Source organism: Elgaria multicarinata, chromosome 7 (assembly GCF_023053635.1).
Source record: "Elgaria multicarinata webbii isolate HBS135686 ecotype San Diego chromosome 7, rElgMul1.1.pri, whole genome shotgun sequence".
Lineage (NCBI taxonomy): Eukaryota > Metazoa > Chordata > Lepidosauria > Squamata > Anguidae > Elgaria > Elgaria multicarinata.
The window spans coordinates 38,718,819-38,745,221 of NC_086177.1; the positions used below are offsets into that span (position 1 = coordinate 38,718,819).

General features: G+C 38.7%; 1 protein-coding gene across 1 annotated transcript in view; it reads left to right on the plus strand.

The window, feature by feature from the left end:
* CDKAL1 (CDK5 regulatory subunit associated protein 1 like 1) overlaps positions 1-26,080 on the plus strand; it is a 342,956-nt gene extending 316,876 nt beyond the window's left edge. Inside the window, exons 13-15 of the mRNA XM_063130444.1 lie at positions 9,516-9,599; positions 10,484-10,648; positions 25,357-26,080. Of these exons, the coding sequence (XP_062986514.1) occupies positions 9,516-9,599; positions 10,484-10,648; positions 25,357-25,548 (441 nt within the window). The 3' untranslated portion in view covers positions 25,549-26,080. The remainder of the gene's footprint in view (positions 1-9,515; positions 9,600-10,483; positions 10,649-25,356) is intronic.
* Positions 26,081-26,403: the final 323 nt, after the last annotated feature.

Consider the following 26,403-nt stretch of genomic DNA (forward strand, 5'->3'; position numbering starts at 1 on the left):
AAAAAAAATAGACAGGGGTGATGCTCCAGCTTTTAATAATGGAGCTGTTCAAGTAACTTGGTAGCCCAGCGTGGGTTACTTAAACCCATAGTGAGGCAGCAATGCATGGGCTGTCATTTTGATATGCAAACCCTGCAGGGAGGTTGTTGTGTCATGTTTACCCAGCAAGCACGGTTTAGGTGAGGGTTAAACACCTTCACCTAACCCATGGTCTGTTTTAGGATTATGTGAGGGTTGTTTAAACCCATGCTCATCAGGTTCGCACAACATGACAACCTCCGAAAGAGGGCTGCATATTGCATGTGGTGCCACAGGTGACGCAGCACATTATGGGTTAAATAACTCATCCAAACGTGGTCATTGTATATCTTAATATTCAGTGGTAAATGGAGAAGTTCTGTCACCAAAATCAACATTGGTTTCTCTTTGTAAGAGAGTTTGATGATGAATAGATTAACACAGTACAGATTTCCTGAAATGTGCTAAGGATGTCAATCAAATTTATTTATTTATTATTTCTATACTGTTTAATATGATGAAATCTCTAAGTGGGTCACACTAAAATGGATATCTAATACAATATAAAAGACATAGATATACATGCATGCACACAAACATGGACTACTGGAATTTTGTGGAGGAGGTAAGCAGGATGAACTAGGGGAAGGAGAGTCAAGAACTCTCTTCATTCATTTCCACTTCCTTTTCTACCTCACCTACTAATCGTTTCTTTGGTAGTGGAAGGCAAAGGGCCATCTTTATTTCTTAGTTCTTCTCCCCATTCTTATATCACCTACCAGTCATTGACTGCTTTGAGCCCCAAATCAGTCATTGGTGGGACCAATTTGGGCTCAGAGCATATCAAACAGCTCAAATCTGGATTCGCATCTTTGTTGTATTAGCTGAATAACTAATCTGCTGACCTTGTTCAAGGTTAGCATCTCTATGTTGCTTTCTGATTTTGGCGATATTCTCCACTTACAGGGGGAAGAGCTCATACACCAACCATAACTGGATTTTGGGAAAGGCAGGAATTGTTTTGACCCTTCCCCAAATTATAGTCCTGCAAGGTTGTAGTATCAGTAGCAACTATTTATTTATAATTTATTATAAATAAATTTGTATCCTACCCTATTATCACTGGGATCTAGCGGAACATGGTGATCAAATCAACTGTTAAGAGAAAGATGCACAAATGGTTGATATTACATTTAAAATGAAAACAAACAAAATTCTAAAAAGGATATAGGGACAGTTCTTATCTAAAAGTGCAGGTATAATTATGTTTGTGCCTCGTTCACACTAAAGTGCTTTCTAACTCTTCATGCTGTCTTTATTATAAATGGAAGAAACAGGCTTGGTACATTTGATAAAATGAACCAAAATGGTGAGGGTGCAAGCATCTTAACAGTCTGATGGCAATATAAATTTTTGACACTACCTTTAAAGAAATAAAAAGGTATACATATGTATGAGCTGAATAGAACTATTTTTGCATTCATGAATATGTGAATTCCACAAGCATTAGAAAGTAGTTGAAGGTACTAATGTCAATGGGAATATGATAATTCTGGTCTGTTCTTTTAGTTTAAAAAAGGTTATTTTCAAAATGAAGGGGGGAACAATTGGAGTTTCCCCTTTTCTAATGTAAAAACATCTACACGCTTATTGTTTTTAGAACTTTTTTCCTTTGAGGCTTGCTTCCTGACTTGAATTCTTTCCTAATCTTGTCTGCCTGTCTATCTGCCGTGGTGTTTCTGCATCCGATGTGTGATTTGGTTCTGCTGTTATTCTGATCTTGTAAACGCTGCTTGCAGCCCAAGTTATACCTCATAATTCCAATCAGTCATTTGTAGGCTTTGAATATAATAGAAACAAATCCTTATTTTCAATTAAGAAAAGCAAACTGGAATATACAGAAATGTTAGAATTTTAATTGATATAATTAATTGCCTCTAAATTTACCTAGGAACAATGACTTTGGCTCTATTTTGAAAGCCATTGCTTGATATTCAGGAAGCATTCCTTGACCATCTTGCTCTCTCTGTTTCGGTCAAAGGACTCCAGACGTTTGTCTATCTTCTCCTAGAAAGTCTCTTGCATTGTCTTCCTTTGTATGGGCCTGTACAAAGATTGATTCAATACATAGATTGAATAAAATGTTGTTTCATAGGACTTGCTAGCAAAATGAAAGCCTTTAAATTGGACTGTACAGTGATTGCAGGTCGCACATAACCCTAACCATAATTAGTGAAAGAGAGAAGCCAGGGGAGGAAGCTAACATGGCACTTCCAATCACCTGTTTGGCAGCATTTCATCTGCAGTAGGCAAGTGATACTTGATACAATCTTGGGCTCAACTATACTAACAAATATTAGGAATACAGCATATAATAACTTGAACAATGTATACTACAAAGTAAACATTTTCTCAACTTGAAAAAAATGAGGAAAAGGTGAATAGCTGTACTGTTTCAAACTGCAGATTCTGTTGAATAAGGGGGTTAGCCAGTTGGGGGTACTGCTGCATCCAGGTTCTCAGGGTTACAATCAGAAAATAAGGCTTCAATTCCAGTTGGCAAAGTCAGGCACAGGAAGGGTCAAGTTTCAGGATGGTCAACGCAAGGGAAAGTCTAGAAGCAGGATTAGTTAGAGAAATCTGAGAATGGATAGCACCATGGAGAGCTCTTGGGAACTTTACAGGTAGCCAGACAAACTAAGCTTGTCCATTGCTACAACAAGTGGCAGACTCAGACGGAGTGGTCGGCTTCCTAGAGGTTGCTAGCTAGTTCCTGTCACACACTGCATGATGCCGCCTCCCTTAAAGGGGCCACGTTTGCCTATGAAGCCTTTGGCTGCAATGGCATGGAGGGAACTGGGGTGTGGTGATGGCTTCAGAACCAGAATCCTTGGAATCTAAAGATGGCACTGTGACCTCTTCTGGAAGCAGGGCCCTAAGTCAAGAGGGCCACCAATGGGTGCTTCCACAGCCATATCCTGTCCTGGCTCTGAGAGGTCTATATCAAATTCTTTTCTTGAGGATGAGGAATCAGACAACAGCGTTCATATGTAGTTTAGTTGTCAGATAATTCATGCCTCCTGGAAATAAGTTTGTTTGGAGGTTGTTGTTGAGAATATCTTCCTTTGCAATTTACCTTTTCCTCCAATGTGTTTATTACTAGGCTATGTAGATAATATTGTGCCAGAAAGAAATCAAGTTTGTCCATCATCATTAAAGAGCTGCAAAGTTGGAGGTTGTCTGTAAGTGGAAAATATAGTAGCCTACAATTGGAAGCTCTGGCTGAAATAAATATGGCAGATATTACTTATGTTTAAACATGCTCAGCCGGTGAGAGTTAGAGAAGGATGTAAAGGATATGAGAAATTAGGAACTTGTACTCAGCTTGGACCAATGTTCTAAATTTTGGGGAAACCATTTTAATCCATGCCTTTTGGTTTTGTTGCCATTATAATATTGTAGATCAGTTCTTTAAAAAGTAATTTTGTATGTATGATATATCTGGAAATTAAATGCACTTAGGATTGGAGATTATTTTTAGTTGCAAATAATTATATTGAATAAGTCATTTTCACAGATTTTTGTATTTGGTTATGCACATATTTATAGAAGTTCTGATGGAATATGCAATTTTTATATTTACCTGTTTTAATACTATACTGATTTAAAAAATGGATAATTATGTACATTGAAGTTGGCACATGATAAATAACCAGTGCAGACTTCCATAACAATTAATGTATTCTGCGTCCTTTGGTTATTTGGCCACTTTGAGACTATATTTTTGTTAAAGAAAATCAAAAGAGGCAATCTTTGGGAATCATAAAGAATAAAATTAATTATCTGACTGAGATGCAAATATTACTTGTTTAATTTCTTAACAAAATACAGTTTTATAGAACTGCCAGCGTTATAATTGATTATCCTATTGTAGAAAACAAGGGCAATAGTAAGGGAGTGGAAGTCAGTAAGACATAACAGAATTTAAAAAGAAACAGATAGATGGAGGCCCAGTTGTCATTTTTAGGTCACTGCTGACATCTCTGAATATAATTTTCATATGAGCTGTATTTCAGGGCTTGTATATGCTTGAAGAAGCGACATTTTCACAGCAGGAGACCAAATCAAAATGAAGCAGTCAGATGCAGGTGCACAGTAATGGAAGTGGGCTATTTACCCTGAAGCGGGATGGCTGGGCTGGGAAAGCAGAAGCTCTCCCAGCAGAATGGCCGTGCGGTTTCTCTCTGATATATATCTCAGTGCCAAACCGTATTCATAGGGGGCCTAAATAATTGTTCTTTCACTTGTATTTAATGAGATGCATTGCCCGATGCTAAACAACTGAGGGCCTTCCTTTTGTTATGCTAACTAGATGCTATTCAAACCCTGCTTTCTTTGACTTCTATTTAATCCTTGCTTCTCCAGCCTCAAGCCAGGCAGGGAAATAGTTGAAAAGATGGAGGTTTGCACTGCGTACATCTGTTGCCTAGATCACTTCTATTTTGCTAAATGAAGGAGTGGAGGAGAACATGGCGTTTGTGTGTGTAACACTACAAACACTACACATATTGAACAGTTTTATTTTAATTTATTTTATTCATATCCTGCCTTTCCTCACAAAGAGCCCAGGGTGTCTATATAAAACGTAAAACACCACACCAATAATGTTAAAAGAATGACTCTAAACTATATAATGCTGTATAATTAAAGCATCAACAGAATCAATCAAAAGACAAATAGAGCACCTGCCTATACCACAAAAGGCTGCACATACAAATAGGTCTTTAACTAGTGCTTCAATAACAACAGCATGGGGGACAGCTAAATCTCTACTGGAAGTGAGATCCATAGCCAGGGTGCTGCCACCAAAAAGACCCAGGGACCACATTCCTTGAGTCCACCACAAAAAGAGCTTCCTCGACTGATCTTAATCCAGGGATCGTTGGAACTGGCAGAGATCAAGTACCTGGGTCCTAATTAGGGATGTACGGATGTTGTTAAATCCTTTCTGTCTATATTTTGTGGGTTGTCAGGGATCTTCCTTTCCTTTGGAAAGGAAAAATAGGATTTTTTTAAGAGATGTAAAAGAATTTCATTCCATGTGCGCAAGTGCAAATCTGCACAAATCCCCACAAAAAGTTAAAAAGAAAAACCCAGCCCACAGAAGCTGTGTGACTCAGAAAAAGCCGGTCTGCTGTAGAATCTGCAAGTGGAATTCATAAAAAGCCAAACTCATTTGAATCTGTGGTGGATTTCTCCAACATCCGTAGTCCTAAGCCTTTCAGGGCTTTGTACACTAGAACTAACACCTTGAATTATGTTTAGGAACTCACTGGCAGTCAGTGCAGTGATTTCAAAAAATGTATGATATACTCACATGTACTCTGTCAACACATAGGCAGCAGCTGCAGCTTCTGGATCTTTATGCCCAATAGGATGGGTATATTATATACTTACATATTATCCCAAAGCCTTTGACATTTAATAATGCACAACATAAACAAATGTTGCTTATCAGCCTGTTTCTATTGAGAGCTTCTGAAAAATTAACTTAATTTGCATTATGCCATGGAGTTAATTTGAAGGCCCATGCCATATAGCCAATATATTTTATATGTCTTGGAATTCTAAGATCTCTCAAGTCACAAATAGCGCTCAACTGCCTAGCCAAGGTCTGCCCTGCCTAACTGTGATATCAGAGAAGGTAATCCAATGCATGCCAGAGGGGCCATGGCGCTTCTGATTGTCAACAAAGGCCCACCTATGAACAGCTCAACCCATAGGCTGCGAATGTGCTAGTTAAGATAACAGGGATGCCTGGATTCCGCCATCATGTCCAACCGTTTAGTAAAGGAGTTGAGCCTTATGGTCTGTTAAATGCTTAGGCACGTGCTATCTCAAGTACAACACTGCCAAATAAGCCATACCTCTCAGTGACAGCAAACAGTGACACTCTGGGCGAAAGGTACATGGCTTTTCCAAGCCCATTACCTTGGTCAAGAGGGAGTTGACAGATATAACCTTTGTGACACAAGTGAGTTTTCCCGTGAAGAATTTTCCAACCAAGTGAAACTGAAGTTCAGTTATCTTTGTACTGCATTCGTTTCTCCACATCTGCTTTTTAAACAAACTAGCACACACCTGCCAACACTGTCATACAGAATACTTTCAGACTGGTTGTCTTAATAGTAGAGAATACTATGATACTGTGGTACAGTGATGATTTTTTTTGTTTCCTAAATGCAAAAGGTTATGTTCTGTTTCTTTTGACGTTTTCTGGTTTGCAATGGACATTCATGATGTAAGTAAGCTTTCCCCATTCTGTATCCCTAAAGATGTTTTGGCCTTCCAGGGATTTTAATATATTCAGAAGTATATAAATGCCACAAATAAATAAATAAATCATCCCTGACCATTGGCCATGCTTGCTGGAGCTGATGGGGAGCTGTAATCCAAAACATTTGAAGGGATACAGGTTATGGAACCCTGGGGGGGAAATGGCAGGTGCTTGAATTTTTGGTAAACCTTTTTAACAAGAATGTAATCTCCTCTTTTCTGAAAGAATGTTGATAACTTAATCAAAGAAGAAGTTATACAATTTATGAATGCTTCAATATTCAAAAGATGGTTTAGTCTGAAACTCACAACCTTTTAACCTGAAGCATCTTTGACATCCAAAATGGAAGCTTCTATTTTGGATGCCAAAGTCCTTCTATTATGATTTGAAATCTACTTGTGTAGGCTGGTTCACATGTATTGCAGCCCCATCTAAGCACCTCAGCAATATGTGGGGATTGACAGCAGGCCTGCGGGCAAGGAGTATTCAAACAGATATGCTCTTTGTACAACCTAGGCCTAAGAGTCTACTGCAGTCACACAAATCAGTTGCAACCATGATGTTTCTTTCACTTAGGCCTTAGCTAGACCTGTTTATTCCGGGATCGTCCCAGGGTTATCCCTGCCTGCTCCCAGGATATCCTGTGTGTCATTTACATGAACAGGGATGACCCCGGGATGATCCCGGGATAAACCTTAGGTTTAGCTAAGGCCTTAGAGGCATGCATGTTCAAACATGGCACCTGCCACATGAGCTTTTGCTACAATTTCCACAAATTCCCAATGGTACCCTATAAGTCTGAACAAGTCATATAGCTTTGTTACAGGAATGTTTTCCTTTAATTGTCAAGATATTGTACATGCAGAAATGTAAGGAACAATAGAATGGTTTTCATACATACGTAACATAAGGGATTCTGTTATTTTCTGATAAGACCGAATGCAAATATTTGCTTAAAGAGTTTACAGAATTACTGTATAATCTGCAGTCTACACATGATATGCTCTATTTGTTTTCAGTGAGGAATTGGAAGGGAAAGGTTATGATTTTCATTAAATTGAAAGAAATTCTGGATCATACTTTTTGCAAAATGTAATTACAGGAGTTCACTATTAATGTGACACTACAGCAATAAATATAAAGGTGTTTGTGGGTAATTCTTTTGTGATGACATTAGAAATATTTTTCAATTTAAGGTCAGAATCTTATGTGTTAACCTGTTTTTCTAGGTAGGTTTCATGAAAAACTCATTTTACGGGAGTTGGCTCCATTTGACATTTTCTTATTGTTCATCTGGCTTTTAGAAAACAGAAAAACTGTATTTTCTTTTAATAAAACCTGAGTTAAAGAGATTTGGCTGGTCCCATACTTAGTCATACTTCGAGTAGACACATGTCTGCTCTAAGTATGATTCACTCCGAATCTAACCCACTCTCTTGGACCCTATGTTTCTATTCCATGAATGGAAGGAGCTTCCACTCAGGGAAGGGGTTCTACCATAAGCACAAGTCTCCTTCCATAGCAGAACAAAAGATCCAATCCAGTATGTCAGGATATCTTGCAGAATAAGATATCCAACCTGAATGCCACGTTGATAAATAGGAAAACAACAGCCATTCAGGACTTGATCCTGGATGAGTGTGCTTACCTGGCCTATCATTGAGACCTGGTTGAACGAGACTGGGGAAGTAAATCTCTCCCAGCTTTTGCCACTTGAGTTCTCCGTATTGCAACATGCAAAACCTGGAGGGCCAGGAGGCGGCGTCACAGTTACTTATTGTAATTCAATCCCCCCTGTCCAGGTGCTTCATCCCAGTGTCTTCCGGTTTCAAGTTGTGTATCTGAAGGTGGGTGTTTGGGACAAAATAGAGATTCTGTTGGTGCACTGCCCACCCTGCTACTCAGCAGTTTTACTTCCTGAGCTAGCCAAGGTGGTCTCGAGATTGGTGCTGGAGCCTCCGCAACTTGTGCTGGGACACTTCAACATCCATGCTGAGGGTCTGTGGGTTGGGAGCTATTTTTATTCTGTAATTGTTATGCTTTTTTATTCATTTTAATGTGATTTGTTTTAATCAATTTTAAATTTTGTAACTCCCCTTGTCATTTTTTGGTAGAAATGTGGGATATACAGTAAGTAAATATAATAAAATTAATAAAATAAAACAGTAGAAGGGCTCTTTTGGGGAAATATGTTGTTTACTCATTGGCAAAGCTACATTTTATAGATTAGACAGGTATGGGCAGAAGGTACCGGTAGATTTCTGGATTTTTTTGGAGTACATCGTCAAAGATTTCTTACTCCCAATTTTTAACAATGGCAATGCACATACCACACACCATTATACTGCTGAAATGAAGACAGTAGAGTAAAGAATGTAACCAGGAGTAGATTTTTGTGTGGAAGGCCTGGGCTCAGAATTCTTTAATTCTAAATGTGTATCTTTTGTACCTCACTTCATTTGGTGGATAATGATATTCTAGTAAAAAACATCAAGTATATTACCTCAAACCTGAAGTTTGCACTACACTAAGATAATGTAACCCATAACTATGTCCTTGTTTAACTATGACATTTACTTTCATTAAATCTGGAGATCGTTTTCTGTAACTTCTTGATGTTTTTAATCTTTTATTCCTTTTTAAGGATCTTTATGGTGCTTTGTGATTATTGCTCAGCAATATTCCTAGACAGAGAATAAAATTGTGAGGCCTGGCAACCTCAGTTTTCAAAGCAAGCCAAGGCATTTAAAAATAATCCAGGAATATGTACAATGTTTAGAGGTGAAGCACCTATAGGTCTGAGGACCTATGTCTGTAGCATGGAGAAGCACATACAACATTCATGTGTTCACCTATGATGTACTGATATAGAGCTGTTTTTAGTTACACAACGAAAACTTTTGGCAATTAAAAGGGAGCTTTAGATTTTTTTAAAAAAAATACTTTGTATGAATTGAAACTCTGCTAATCTCTTGTGATCATAGGTCTGTAATCTGTCGTATGGATAAACTGAGGTGGTACTTTTTCCCAGAGGAGTATTACATTATCCAGCAATAGCATGTTAATTGCAAAAGGAAGTTTCTTTGTCCCTCCTGTCTTCAGAGGGTAACTAATGGTGTCACCTCTTGACGGATCACTATTTCCCTTTTTTATTTCACAGATTGGGGAGAGACAGAAAGTTCTCGTGACAGAAGAATCATTTGATTCCAAATTTTACGTTGCTCATAATCGATTCTACGAGCAGGTACCATTTTATAAAATGAATAAACATTGCACTTCCTTCCTTCCTTCCTTCCTTCCTTCCTTCCTTCCTTCCTTCCTTCCTTCCTTCCTTCCTGTAACAATCATATAAAGCAGCCTTCCCCAACCTGTTGCCCTCCCGATGTGTTGGACTAAACATCCTATCATTCAATGGCATGATGGCTGGGGATGATGGGTCTTATAATCCAGCAAATGCAGAGGGCGCCAAGTTTGGAAAGGCTGATATATATATATATATATATATATATATTAATTCCTCTGTTTAATCTTGCCATTTTTTATTTTTTTTAAATGATATTCTTCATCAGATTTCCTTGTACCTGACTCATTGCGATTTAGTTGGGCTCCATCCTACACATTTTAGTTCAGAGGCTAGCAGTTCTGGTGCGCAGAAATGGTTCACAGCTGATTTCCAGCTATATGAAATTCACAGCTGCTTTTCAGATATTTATAATCATACGTTTATAAAGGTAGATAATTCAAAGTTATATGAAATAAAATATTTTTACTTTAGATATTATGCATGTTAGAGTCAAATAAATTACAACCGAGGTACTCTTAAGTACAAAGAAGATTCTGATTATAAATCAAAGTGATTAAAATGTTCTCATCAGAAATCAATTTCATTGTATGTCATCAAATCCTGTGGATATACATTAAAGAGCCAGAAAGAAAAAGTAGATCTAATGCTGCATAGGTTTTTGGCAAGGCATATAAAGATGTTACCGAATTTTAGAATAAGATATGCAAGTGACTGAGCCCTGAACTTTGCAAGTTTGATATTTACCTTTTTACCTTTCTGAATGAAAAACCCAAGTACTTTTAACTATTCCAGTTAGAAAAGTTGTCTGTATCATTATTTTCAAGGTCCTTGTGCCAAAGAACCCCGAATTCATGGGTAAAATGGTAGAAGTGGACATTTTTGAAGCAGGGAAGCACTTTATGAGGGGGCAGCCGGTGTCACATGCCAGAGTGTTCACCCCATCTATCACAAGGCCATTAGCCAAAGGAGAAGTTTCTGGTTTAACGGAGGTAGGTAAAAACATTTTAAACTTTTGTAGTTTAGTCAAGGAGGAGCTTTATGCAAGCATAATGATTCTAAACTCTGCTTCTCTTTTATAGTTCTCTTTTTCATATATGTATGAGGCTTTAATGTTTTCCTTAACAAATTAAATTCTGAATTTAAATGATGTTTTAGCTAATGTGCCATAGCTTTACAACTCTGCCTTGTAGAAGCAATTCTCATTTTATTTTTCATTCCACGATGTAAGATGGAAAAAAAGGGAAGGAAAACATATGATTTGCCATCATATTTACCCAATATGATTTTACCCTCCTAAATTTAAGTGTCACGTCACCAACTGCGGTGTTTTCTACCCATTTGAATTGATTCTGTGTGTATTTTTGGAGCCGTACTCCTTGATAAATTGGCAGCAGCACCTACTCCCAATTCTTCAAGTCATCCAAAGGACACTATGAGCAAAGGTGTCAAAAGGACAAAACTCCCTCCTGTCTTTACCCATGTTTACCAGTGAGACCAAGGTAGTTTCTGTCCCAAACCCCAGTTGGAACACAGATTGAACTGGGAACTTTAGCATTCATGTTCTCTGAATGCATCTTATAACTACTTCAATGTAACTAATATTTTTATTATTAGAATTAAAGCAAAGTTGCCATTGCGAGGAATATATGCTGCCAATATACTTGTAGCCAGGGGATCCGAAGGTAATGGATATATTAAATGGGCAGAAATAATTCATAAAAACAACAGGTAACAAGAGGCTTTCATAAGAAGCTGTAAGCAGGGTGCATTGTCCTTCAGCTTTTTATGACTATTCCTCTTACGTTGTAGATGCAGGGCAACAATAGCAATGTGGAATCCAGAACAGTATTTCAGAATTCTTTGGATGAGGCAATTGCTCTTCAAATAATTACATATTTATGTTTTGTACAGTGCAAATTTCTAAAAGGATCAAACAAAGCTCTAGTTTCCTTCCTAGACCTTAAGCTAAAGTTCAGAGTTAGAACTGACACAGACAAATGTTTGTTTGGAATCAAATACCCAATGTGGGTATTTGAAGCTAAAATAACAAAATGCAGGTTAAAGTTCAAGATTGTATGGAAAACTATGAGGAATTCAAGATAGCTGAAGAAGAGGAGAAAACATTAAGTTAGAAAATTGCAATTGAGACTCATGATCATAAGGATGGTTTAGATAATATTAAGTATAAGACGGTGAAATTGGAAGCAAGAAAAAGTAATTGAAATCGCAGTGGTGTGAAAGCTGCTCCCCATGGCAAGCCGTTGTATGTAGCCTTCTGCCAAGTTGACCGTTCCCTGCCATGCAGATTTCTCCACACTGTAAATTGCTGAAAAATAGTTCTTCATTGCCATGGTAAAACTGGCAGATCTCTGAAATGAGTGATTGAATGTGAATGGCTCGCCATATACAGAAGCTTCTTCCCAGTTTGGATTTCTTCTGGTCACCTGGTGGTGGCTTGATTGTGTGAATTGGATCTCAGCCAATCTGCGAATTGAAGTAAGTTCTTGTTATTGCAGAATTTTAGAATGTGTGATATCATGGCTAGTAAATGTTGTCTCTCACACCAAAGAATGTTTCTAACTGCTAGGGAGACGCGGCTCAGTTACTTCTTAAAAGTACACTGCCAGCAATATCTAAAAGTGAAGTGAAGTGAAACTTGAAAACTTGTTTTACCTGAGGGGAAGGATTCTCTGAAACACACTTTGAAGACCTTATTTTTCATACAGATAGAGTAGAAAATCCATTTCACATTTTATCCCCAAAATATTTTGTGCTCATGTTAGCACCCTTCAACATTTAATGTGTATAACAAACCTATAAGAGTACAATTCCTTTATGAAGAGAAACAGGTTGATGCAGCTATTCATAGCTCTTAGCTATTTGTTTAGTCTTGCTATAAAATTGACAGTTCCAGTGGCGGAGAAAAATGGGAGTGCCTTGATTGAAGAATTGGACCCAAAGATTCCCTTTCTACGGTGGAAGGACTCTTCCTCTGACAAAGGGAATCCTTTCATCAGTGGAAGGAGTCCTTCCATCACGGGAAGACTCCTGCCATCAGAGGAAAGAAACCTTTGGCTCCAGTCCAGTGATCTTATGTCTTATTATTTAAAGGCTGTTCTTGGTGTTACATTTCTAGAGTAGCGTTTTGAAAACCCCACCAGTCTTTAATGTCAGAAAGGTTGGGTGCAACCAAGTGATGTGAACCTAAGAGATCCCATATGTAATGTATTACCAAGCAGAGCGTCTTCAGCCATTTGGGGTCATTTCCCAAGTTCCCTGTTTCTAAAATATGCATAGGAAAGTGTAACTTCAGATGTAACTCTAAATTGTACAGTTTAAAACTGCACCCTACTAGCTAGGTCCCTCTCATTTTAAAAATCTATTGTCTTTAAAATGCATACCTATATTAAGGTGATTATGTCTTGGGGAAATGACTGTGACATCTACAGTTATTAAAAAAAACCTTAAATGTTCCATGTCCAGAGAGCAAAAAGGGTCTTGTTTTGTCTTTTGTTTTTTTTAAAATATCTTCCATAGGTGTTTAATTACAAGGGGCAATTTAAAGGCCTCTAGGAGAAAATGATAAAGGGCTATTTTGATAGAATCCAGCTGACTCATCAGATAAGAATGTTGCCAGTCTGAGATGGTTTCATGAGAAATCTCTAATTGTATGTAAAAATAGTAAGTGCTGCTTATGATTTTTGCATGTTCATTTTGGGTCATAATCCTTGTTCCCTGGGTATGCCTGAAATACTCTTGCACTTGAAATAGCTGCATCTCTGGAATTAATTTTTCCTTGGGCTTGCTTTATATTTCAGCATAACTCACTCCATATGTTTTTTACCCTTTGGATGAACCAATTGTGCCTGAATTTTTCATGTACCATTAATATTATTTCTTATTGCTTAATTCCTAAATTCTGTCTTAGTTTTGGCTTTCATTGCCATGGTTAGAACAGACAACAAAATGTAAATAAACATTGTTTGTTCATTTTTCTTGTATATGTGAGTGCTGATGGCATTGCACCTCTATGTAAAATTCAAAAATACAGTCTATGTTAAACAGAGGGTTTATTTGGAGGAATGTAATGTTATCTAGGGCTGTGTATCCCTTCGGCTCAGGATCTGAGTTCTGAGCTGAAGGAGGCTGCTTCGGACCAAATCTGTCTGGATCCTGAGCACTTTGGACTGCTTTGACCTGATTTGGATTGCACCCCACCCTCGGATTTGCACTGCCCACCCACCCACCCGCTCCTTACCTGGACCCGTCATGAGCACCAGCAGCCATCCATGTTTCTTCAAGGGTTACCGTTTTAAAAACAGCAACTTGTGTGTTTCCAGAATAGAAATCTTCTCGAAATGGGGGTCATAAAGCTATGTATGCAACATTACAAGTGGGGGGGGGGAGGAAGCAGGGAGACATGAGAGCGGGGGAGCAGGGGGCTGGCCAGCCTTCGGATGTCCGAATAGTTCAGACATCTAAATCTCACTTCAGCTCCAGATCTGGAGTGGGTCAGATCCAGGCCAGGTGGAGGGGGCCAATTTGGAAACTCCAAATTGGCCTCTAAATGGGGGGGGGGTGTTTCCATACCCAGCCCTAATGTTATCTATTATATGTGCCTTGAATCGTACATTCACTCTTCATTACACCTTTTTGTATAGCTGGTTGTGCGCGCGCGCCCCTTTCTAGAATTAGCAATACATATCAAGGAGCAAGTGGTAATTCTCTAAAAAACAACAACACTAACATAAATAACAACAACTCTTGCCCCTATTTAGCTTAGGGCACATTCTAGCTGGGGCTTGCTGGGAACTGTGGGATAGATTGAGCCCTTCGCCTCCTCCCTCAGTGAGTTTACCAGGTGCTATTGCTCCTCAACCCTTTTTCATCATTGCCTGCCAAGGAAACAAATGGCCGCAGAGAGCCAGTAAACATGTAGACCATGGCATCTTCTGCTCCTCCTTCTCACCACCACCTGGTCTGGACCAGCGTGAGAGGCAGATGAACAAGCAGGTTGCAAGGAGGAGCAATACCAGGAAGCTCTTGTCAGTGGAACCCTGCTGGGGTGTGGGCTCTAGGCAGGTGCCCAACCATGCCTGTCATTGATGCTGGCCCTGACCAGAACAATGTCCTCTAGTATGTTTAGGAAAATAAAAGTCAACCTGCAATTTTAAAAGTAACACCCACCCACCCAATGCAAGAAAAGGTTAATTTATGCTTTCAAAGTAATACTTAACTGACTTTTGTCTGCATTAGTAATTCAAGAGCACATCAATATTTCCCTTGGAAATTACATTTTTTATTATTATTAGATGTGTACATTATCATAGAAGAAAGAGGTTTTTCTTGTCTTAAATGCTTTGGCTGGACATCTCGTGGGACATTTCTCTAAAACTGTATTCTGACGTCTTATGAAACTAAAGCCTTGTCAAGGCTGAAACAGACAAAGAAGTTGTTTTTTATTTGTTTTTAATTTCCTTGCTATCGGTTTGTACATCGTTAATTTTTTAAAAAATTAGGACAACTTAACGTTATACTGTTTTTAGTAATGAGAGTCAGCCAATGAATTGGATCAGCCTCCCTTGGAGAGGTGTGTACAAGTTTCAGGAACTTACCATGCTATTTTTTAAGTAGAACAAGCAATATAAAATGCAATTCTAAGCTTACATATAAAGGCACTTCGGGGGAAGTTATGTGCTTAAGTTCTATTAATTTCAATGACCACTTAACTTGCTCTGTGTTTGATTGACAAGGTGGATCTAGTTAAAAATGAAAGTGTGTGAATTATGTTAGGCAATGTGCTAGTAACAAATCCCACGGTATGTATCAACTGTCTCTTCTCCATAGAAGGTAAACTACATATAGTTTGCAGTGATCCAAGAAGCTGAGATTTTTGTTCAGTCCATTGACTGGGTTACTGAGCGTTTTTCTACATTTTGGTGTGTAGGCAAATCTTAGTTTTACAAGACATCTTGCTGTACGCAAGTCAGAGATGGAATGGTCCATGTTGGAAAGAAGTATTACACGGAATCACCAATTTCACCAATTTTCATAAAATCACAGGGGCTGAGTGAATTGTAGTCCATTCTTTATGAACAGTTTTAACCGTTTAGATAGTTAATACTTTATTATTATGCATTTTAAATTATATTGAGCACAGAGAGATCTATTTAATAAAGTTTCAGGGGGAAATCCATGTACGCATCCTCACAACATAAAAAGAGCTTTTCCTTATACTGAAGTTGATGGCAAAGTACCACTTCAGATTTCCCTATGTCGGTACTTACAGTAAGTAACTTGTGTTGAATGTATGTTCCATTAGTCTCTGGAGCCAAAAAGGGCACAACATAAGACGAGCCTCTCTGGAGAGGGCATTCCACAATTGGGGTGCCACAATTGAAAAGGCCATCTCCTTAATAGCCGCCCACCTCACTTCATTTGGCAGGAGCACCCAGAGGAAGGCCTCTGAAGATGATCTTACAGTCCGGGCATAAATATCACCAATTTTCATAAAATCACAGGGGCTGAGTGAATTGTAGTCCATTCTTTATGAACAATTTTAAACGTTTAGATAGTTAATTAGTAATAGTTTGAAAAGAAAGGTCAACGTTTCATACATTCCCTGCATGTTGTAATGGCAAAAGGGACAGAAACGTAACCGCTATATTTCATTGCAACTGTTAAGGTCAATTGTTTCCTACCACTTGTGCTGAAAATAGTTGTTACCAGTTTTAGTTTTAGGCTTCTCTTGAGAGTAGGGATTGGTGCTAGAGAGATAATAAATTCAGCCATGGCCACTGTGATATGGTGATACCTTTTCCATGACAACACCTATTTTCCTTAGCAACACTATATGGGGCTCCAAGTCAATATCAGATGTCTTCTTTTCCTCTTGGTGTATTTCATACGCAGTGGGAGCAAGTCCACACATGTTCTCAAACTGCTTTTCATTCATATAAGGCTTTGGTCCTAATAGCAATATTAAGGTGCATCTGCACACACGCACCCCAAACTTTTAAGAGGAAACTCAGATATAAATAGATTATGTGTGCATTGATTTCCATTATTAGGCTACAGGACAAAGAAGATTCATATATTCTGAGTGTGTGTGTGTGTGTGTGTGTGTATAGCACAATTTTTAATTTGTAGTCATTTTTTAAAGCAAATGAAAGCTATGTGTGTAAAGTTAAGAAACCTGGTGCATGGGGGGTGTCTTTGATGTTTTGGACTAGAAAGTCCATCATCCCTGGCCACCATGACCAAAGGTTGAGGATGATGGGAGTTGAAGTCCAAAACATCAGGAGACCACCTGATTGGGGAAGGCTAGTATGTATGATGATATGAAGGTTGGCTGTGATTACTCAGTGCCAAACAAAGGTTATTCTATACATACTCATTCACACTCTTTATTATTTCATATGAAAAGCATATTTAAAGGCGGAAGCCCTGGAAACCCTTGCTCCAGCTGACTTCAGTGGGATGTGGATTGCAGCCTTTATTCCTCAGTTGACCAATATTTAAGCTAGGAAACTGTCTTGCAGGTTATTCATATTCATCCTGACCTAGAAATAGCTGCTAAAGAACAAAGTGCATCAGGGAACCAAATAATTTCATTCAAAAGATCTCTTATAGGAACAACATATTGCCCATTCTTTCCAAGGCTATTATGCGCGATAAGCGTTAGAAATTGTGCTTATCTGGTTGGAAGCTTCTTTCCTACCAGAACTGTTTAACATGCATGTCTGCACATAAACAAAGAGGCTGAGAACACTGTAAGCATAGATTAATAGCCCAGAATTCCCTAGGAGGAAGAAATCATACTCCTGTTTCCTCAGAGATCACTTTAGTATATAGAACTACTGTTGTGATGCCTTCTGAGTCTGAGAAAGTAACAGCCAAAAATAACATCTGAAAACATGAACCAGCCAAGGTCACAATGTGGTTGTACTGTAAGTTTGTATTCCTTTCTCCTCTGGGTCTGTCTCATATGGTTGTCATTTTCAAGTGTGCCTCCAATGTTTTCTTCCACATTTTCTTTCTTTGGACTCCTGATAGGTGGTTTTGGCATTAACCAGTTTCTATGATGAGATGACTTGGGGTTTCGCAAAAACGATTGCAATAGACAGAGAGTGCTGGCTCCCAGAATCCCTGCTAAGCTTCTGAAGAGGATGACATGGATTCAGCATTTTGTATTTTGCAAGAAATTATATTGCTGAGGACCTTTGAGATCATATTTATTTGATACAAACAGATTGTTTCCAGCATAAACATTTTAAAATGATTTAATGTAACTAACCTGCAGAGAGAGAGAGAGAGAGGAATTACTTTTGCTAGTCTTAGTGATGCATGAGTATTAAAAAGCATTCTTGCAAAGATAATTATGCCACACCTCTGGCTGGCTGGTTGGCTGGCTGCTACATATTGATAAGCTATGTTGCTATAAACTCTTTTCCCTTCAGTAAGTGAGGCTGGGAGAACTAGGAAAATGCAGGTTTTCACATCTGGATGACCTTTATACTTCAAGAGTTTGGCTGTTTGAATGTTCAGTAAGAAGTTCTCTTTTGCAGGGGTGAGGGAAAGTTTCAAAATATTTTGGGTTTTGCATAAATATTTACAATATTGCAGAGTTATAAAATCTTAGCTTCATAATGAAGCAAGGAGAAAATAGATTCAAGGACTAAAAGAGTCTAGGAATAGATGGAAAAAGGCTGTTGACTCTGTGTGGGTGTGGAGAGAGAGAGAGAGAGAGAGAGAGACTCTGTGACCAACAACTGATCAAACTAGGAAGAGTAGCAGACACATTGGTCAGCTGAGATGTTTCTGGAAGGTTGTCTTAAATGTAGGCTATGAACTCTACCATTTGTTCAAGAATAGCCCTTATATTACAATACTAGTTATCTAGTGTTCTGCTTGTGGGCTTTTCATAGCTATCTGGTTGGCTGCTGTTGGAAGAGAACACTGGACTACTGGAACAGCTGCTCCTTTCCTGGCCGGTGGATGGTGCCACGTTGCCATAATGTTCTCCCTGGGAAGCAGGGTTTGCAGCTTCCCTGTGGTCTTAGGTCCCTTGGCTGGTGGCAATGCCCAGAATTTGTCTCCTTTCACTATTATTATTATTATTATTATTATTATTATTATTATTATTATTTACATTTATATACTGCCCCATAGCCGAAGCTCTCTGGGTGGTTTACAAAAGTTCTTGATAGTGTCCAGGCCAAAGGGGACTCAATACAATGTCTCATGACTGCCTGAGTGACACATCTTTATCAGTGAGTTGGTCTGTTGTCATACATTCTTCTCCTTCAGCAGTTTGTTAAAGACTTTGACACATGCACACAGACACAGGATGTTCTGAAAACTGATTCAGCCATTCCTTGAGTTCCTTAGCATGATGATACTGAAGAGAGGTACTTGAGTAACTCTTTCCTCAAGCCTTAGTGACATAAATGTCTGGTATCACAGCTAGTGCTTTACAGGATTTCATTGAGGATTGATAAGATAAAACTGAGCTGAGACATGGAGTATTTATTTTCTATTTGAGAACACTGGATGTAACAGATCACCAAGAATCAAAATGATTCCTCTTGAAACTATTCTTGTCATTTCCCTGGAAGGAGTTAGATATTCCAGATAGGATATGTGTTCTGGATTTGGAAAGGAAGTGCACCACTCATTTGAAAACAGGACCTCCAAAAGCACCCAACACCCTGTGATTTGTCAAAGTAGCTTTAAGGAACAGCAACTTTTAGAGAGCACAGCTCTTTCTTACATGCACTATTTCTGTGAGACCGTCCCAGTACTGATTAGGTCAGATGAAACCTCCTCCACACATCAAAACAATTCTCAGAACTTGATATTTCCAATGAGAGAATTCCTGTTAACGACATTTAAACCTGACTGAGCATGAAATTAAAAAAGGTTCTCAAATCACTCCCTCAGGTGTTTAGATGTACGCCAGCCGGCACAGCCAGCACCTAAACTGCTTACAAGTATTCGAAGACAATGAAGCCATGACAATTTGATATAAAGAATCTTGTATTAATGCTGAACTCAGGAAGTGTGGTCTATTGCTGAACTTAGCTAGACTTTTTACTTGGTTGATCATTGTTCAAATACCAGTTCAGCCATCTGGACCACTTACACTAGCATGTGAAGGCATGGTGTAGTGGACTGGGACTCAGGAGATCTGGGTTCTAGTCCCCACCTCACCATGAACCTCACTGGGTGACTTTGGGCCATTCCATTTCAGCCTAACTTACTTCAAAGAGTTGTTGTGAGGGCAGCCATGAAAGAAGATGGCAGGATATAAATGAAATAAATAAATAAATGCAAGTATGCACATGATCTCAAGTGACCCAAATGTCCCTACATACCAAACAGATTCTTGGGGGACCCCAATGGAGAGAGGGAAAACAATGGAAAAGAATCCCAGTGGAAACATTGAAGAACTGATTAGACCTTTGGATTTGGCAGCAAGGAGATAACTGGTGATTTTGGTGATCAGTCTCAGTGATGGAAGCCAGGTTGGAGAGCTGCCAAAGAGAAAAGAAAGTCAAGATAGTAGGAGTGAGAAGCATGCTCCACTAGTCTGGAGATAAACAGTAGAAGAGACACTGAACAGTGTTTGGAGATGGAGGGTGTCTCCAAGGTTTAGTTATTCATGTGTTCATTTTTATAGTAACAGAAACAGGTCACGTGTTTTGAATTCAGTAGGGAAGGAGCTTGTGGAGAGAAGGCAGAGAAGATGGTATCTAGGAGGAGGAATTGGATCAAGGGTGCATCTGAAGTCCTTTGCTGAGAACAACAGGATAGTTAGCTCATCAAGTAAGGCCCTGGAAAGGATCGAAGAATGGGTAGGATAGAGGAGGGGGGGGATTCAAAGTTGGGGCTGTGACAGAGTGTGTACATTACAACATCCCTCTAATCTAATATGTTATTAACTTTGCAGTTCAGAGAGAGACCGAGGCTGGTTTGGATTTCCAGCTAAAATCTGTGCATATAAAACACCCCTCAGGTTATAGCAAAGGTCAACCTACTGAAATTGGCCCCTCACACTTCCTCTGAGACTCAAATCTGAGTACTGAAGTCTTGTGCTTTATTAACTTACATGCAACCACATTACATTTCTTAATGTGTTTTTTTAAAGCACAATTTTTGTATGTAATAAGAATCAGGTTAAAGCATGAACTCTTAGCTGCTACATTCTGTTTCTGGGTAGACACACTGCTTCTCTATCATAGCTACAATAAAGTTCTTCATTTTTCATTTTTTCTATGGGCAATTCTCACTTCTACTCTGGGGGAGAATAAAAAAGGAACCAGGAAGTTCCATCTCCACAAAATGGAGTGCATTATCAAGATTTTTTTTTTCTCTTTTAGCCATAGTCCTGGAAGCTCACAGGTCCTTGTCGGTTTGTGTTTTTCTTTTAATAATTTTATTTTAATTTGCAAATGTAACTGCTTCTGCCAATCTTTGTGTAGATACCTGTTTGCACACTTGCTGATTCAGCTCTTCTGTGCTTGTTGACATGGAGGGAAGGTCTCATGAAAATCTGTGCTGTGATGAACAAATGTAAAACTCAGATTTTAATTGCAGAATCAATGTGTAGGTTGCAATTTAATTCAGGTGCATCAGAAAAAGAGGTTCTGTGAGACTGAATAAGAACACACGAAATATAATATTACTGGCACACATCAGGACAGAATTATTCAGAAAATAATCTGAAATGCATTTGATCATACACTGAAAGTTTTAATAATTTATATTATACCTTATTAGCAAAACCATACGTTTCTGGTGCTGCCGCCATCAAAACAAGTTGAAAGGCCATTTCCAGTGATCTAATAGTGGTTGGAGAGTTTTACACTTGATCTGGGGAATTTCCAAAAATATCATCCATTTCTCAGGTTTGATTAACACGCCCATTTTTCTTTTCATACATAGCCTTTCCCTCCTCTCCTTTTTCATTCTGTTTAAATAAAGCACCCACATGGTCACTGTTTACTTCCTCTTTGCCCTCAAGGCAGAAGAGGAAGTAATGAAGGACAAAGGTGGGGGGCGGAGAAGCGACGGTAAGGAAATGTGATTTCCCCCCGTGTGATGACAGAGAAGGTGTAGATCTGGCCCTAGTTTAGGTAATGTTGGTAAATTAGGCATTAATCTAAATGCAATTTATAACATAATGGTGAAATTTTACCACTTAGGGGGGAAATTATTCACTAAATCTAGGTTATACTGTACATTAATAATGTGATTAGATAGATAGATAGATAGATAGATAGATAGATAGATAGATAGATAGATAATCCTAACAGGTGTCCAAGGAAATAATTAGATGCCTCAAGTGAATACTATTCTGTGCAAGCTTTTTCTTCCAAGTTTAATCAGTCTACAAAATGAAGTCAATTATGAGGTAACTTTTGTTGCAAATTAGTAAAATGTTTAATAATTGGTACTCTGTGGTTTCGTTTATTTCTCCATATAAAGGTTAATTAGCTTTGACTCCAGGAATGAAATAGTTGTAACCAGTTATTAATTTTTCAGATTCATTAGGCAATTGGTTTTAATTACTTGGCCTGTCACTACATGGAAACAGCCATCTATTTATGTAATATTTTATGGTGAAATCTAGTACTTCTTTCTGAATGGTGCATACAGTTATGATCCTTTTATTTCCATGGCTTAAATACTGAGCTTCCTTCGCCTTTACTTCACCTTTCTGGGCAACCTTTGTATAAATTCCTAGTGCATGTAGTTAATTCATGCACCATAAGTCACTGCCACTTTGGATACTTAAAAGGAAGTTTGTGAAGTCACTTTTGACTCCTACCCACCCACCTCAATTCACTATAGTAATTATTGTTTTTCTTGTCCAAATCCTATAAAGAGCATGGTGAAGGAATTTTGAGTGTGGTCTTCTTGAGTTTTGGAGTGTGTTGACATCAGTATGTTGATGGCACACAGCTCTGTTTCTCCTTTTCATTATGGTGTGGATGTGTTAGATCAGTGCCTGGCTGCAAAAAAGGGAGTGGAAAGAGCTAATAAACTGAAGCTCAGTCTAGACATGGTTTCTGACCCCAATTCAAGGTGCTGTTTTTGACCTATAAAGTCTTACATACCTCGGAACTGAAATACCTAATGGAGCACCTCTCCCAGTATGAACCTGCTATATACTATGATTGTAATCTCTGGTACATGCCAACAAGAGAGAGGGCCTTTTTGGTGCCCCCCCCCCAATTATGGAACACTCTCCCCGATGAAGTTCACCTGGCACCATCAATGTCATTCTTCCATTAAGACTTTCCTCTACTCCCACACATTTGGCCGGATATGATAAGTTTTTAACTAGACTTGGGATTTTTTTGTTGTTAATGGTTTTAAATTGTTTTTGTATGTAAATGGTTTCTGTGTTATGTTTTTTATTTTAAGTTTTAATCTTTTGTAAATGTCCTAGGGAGCTTTGGCTGTTGGGAAGTACAGAAATGGTATAAATAAATGTAAATATTTTAAAGATGCTAGTTGCGTGCACTGTGCTCTCAGGTTTGAGATAGCCAGGCACTGTCATGGCCCCATGCAGCATCTGATGCCAATTTAGAAGATGAAACACCTATTTGAACCCCATTACAGAACTGGATGTTGCAATATTATAGGACCCATGTAGTCCTAATAAATAGCTTAATCTGAGGAAGAAAAGAGAAGGGGAAGCAGCATTATCTGACACAGACCCAGGATTCAGCAGCTCACAGAAGGCTGCTGTGGGCCCCTGAGAATCCACTCTGCCATCTATCAGGACCCCTCATGTACCCAGTCCACTTTGCCTAAAATACCAGAAAATACCAGAGGATCCATCAAGAAACCATAGCTTGCTAAAGGAGAACTAATGCTCCAAACACGTGTGTGAGCGATATATTCCAAGATACATGCGTATAACAGATCTTTTAACCTTGGCAGTAGTGTTTCTCAGCAGTAGTGTCCCACTGATGCATTATTATTATTATTTATTTATATAGCACCATCAATGTACATGGTGCTGTACAGAGTAAAACAGTAAATAGCAAGTAAATACACATATATACACACCAGTCTGTTCCAAAAGGAGTTGGTTTATTTATCACATGGGAAGCATAAAATGTACGCACTGATTACTTTGGGAAATCAATTTTCTGGTAATAGGTGCTCTAACAAGAAATTCATAAGGTCATATATAACTATCAGACCTGGGCATATTTAAACAATAAGGTAGAGAACCATACGCATACCATAGGAACCCATACACAGGGTTCAGGTATGGGGGAACTAGCTTAAAGGAACACTCGATGTCTAAACTCTGGGTTGCTATGCATAGAAGACTAGGCCTAGAGGGAGTTGGATTAATTTTGAGCAGTCAACTTCTCCATAAAAATATGAGATGCACATTAGGAATAGCACGTTTGTTATGTTTTTCGTGCAAACTTTCGTGAAACACCCTCACTTGAACTGATAGTAATGGAGGCAGAAAGAGAGATTCTCAGGCCTACACAGATACATTATAGCCTCACAGAATATTCAAACAATTCACAGCTATTTATATACATAGCATTTCTTCATAGAAGGTGAAGGGAAGAGTACAAGTAATAACAGGGAGATGAAGGTGCTCAAGTACCCAAGAGGTGCTGAGAGGCCTTGCAGAGTTAGAGGCTGGCACTGAGTTAAGTGTCCAGCAGAAATCTCAGAGAAGGGCCTAGATGAGATGGAGAAAGCAAGGTCGCACACATGTAGTTGGAGATGGGCATTCTAAAGTCAAAGTTAGTCGTAGGCCGGGGCTAAATGCAAGGAATCCATCTCATGGAGGATTGAGAAAGAATGCACGGCCATGATGAATAGATGGGCAGCCAGACATCTAGGCAAGGTTGGGAGACCTGAACACCAACAGGCAGGAATGGGGGTATGGATCTCTTGTGGGGACAGCTGAATTTCCCCACGAACCCTGCAAAATGTCATCTGTAAGGGGAAAACATGAAGCTGGTATGTGCTTACTATAATGACTGCATTCATATCAATTTCAGGTGCTGGGAAAATGCAACTGGCTCTAGCTTCCCAGTATATGTACACCATACTTACATGCAATGAAATGCATACACATGGAATCATCACTTGCTTTTTGATATATTTATGCTCTTCCCTACATGGCAAACGTGGCTCAGAATACAATCAATAAAATGAATGTTTTAGTCCAGCCACCTCCTGAGAAAGATGGAGAAAGAACTGTAGAGAGGATGTTAGAACACTGCTGAGCTGGCATACTGTGGAACAGAAACAATTATCAGAATTAGTGGTGCTGTACAGTGGGAAAGACAGCAGTGCGGCTTGTCAATTTTATCACTGGTTACAGATTTGCCTTTTATGAAAGTACAGGAACACCAAAGTGAAAATAAAGATCTGAAATTAATTGGCACGACTTATATCTTAACTAGTGGGGTTTTAATTTACAATGATTTTAACAGCTTTATTGCTGTGGGAGTTAATTTCATTGCAAAGCCCAATTCCACGCAGCCACAGCATCAATTCTTTGTTTTGTACAATTGTATTTCATTCTTTAATTTATTCTAGGCTACAAGAGGCTTGTTCAGAATTGAAGGGAAATTTCCTTTGTACTTGATTTATGCCAAATGTTCTTTGCATCTATTCTTGATTTATTTTCTGCATTTCTCCACAGGAGCTGAGACATGTACTGGAGAACAGCTCAAAATCAAAAACCTGTCCATCTGCTGAGAGACAAAAAGCACCATTGAGCCACAGGATGGCGATGCGGTTGCCTTGGCAACAAGGGGGAAGTGTACTGAAGATGCTGTCACTAAGTGTGGCTCTTCTGGCAGTCCTTATTGCCTTCTATTATGGAGGTGTTTAAGTGGAAAGCTGGACTGAATGATGATCATGTCAAGAAAAAATAGCTTGCTGATTCAAAACTTCAGAGTCAAATGTTGGATAATAATTTATACTCCAAGGCCTTACCTTTTAATCACAACCTGGATAAGACCTCTCCTACATTGGTATAAGTTCTTTAGGGTGCAATCCTATGCATGTTTATACATTAAAAAGTACTGCAACTCACAGCTTTCCCCAGCCACCATGGCTGCCTGGGAATGCTGGGAGTTGTAGGACTTTTTTCTGCCTGAATATGCATAGGATTGCACCTTTAGTGGGTTTTTTTTCAAGATACAAAGTATCAGATTGTATTCAAGATGTCCACCTCTTAATTTTCCATTTTTAAAATACTTTATACCTCTATTATATATGCCATTTTCATAATTGCCACACAAGAGAAACTTTGTAGACACTTAAGTTATTTAAGTATATTTCTTAGGCAAGTAATTGACAATTCCTTGTTTGTTGATCACTTGAAACCTTATTAAACTTGTTTTTTCTTAATCACCTTGAAATATGCTGTCTTTTTGTATTATAATGGAATATTCTGTTCAAAATTGCCATCAGACTAAGTTGTGTCTGTTATTTATACTTTTATATATTTTCTTCATATCCATAGGAGCACAGCTATTAAATATAACAGCAAGACTGAAACATAGTATATATCCTGAATCTGCTTTTCCCAACCTGGTGCCCTCCAGATGTTTTGGACTTCAGCTCCCATCAGCCCTTACCAGCATGGCCAATGGTCAAGAATCCTGTGAGTTGTAGTCCAAAACATCGGGGGGGGGGGAGGGTACCACCTTCGAGAATGCTGCCCTAAAAACAAGGAGGCTCA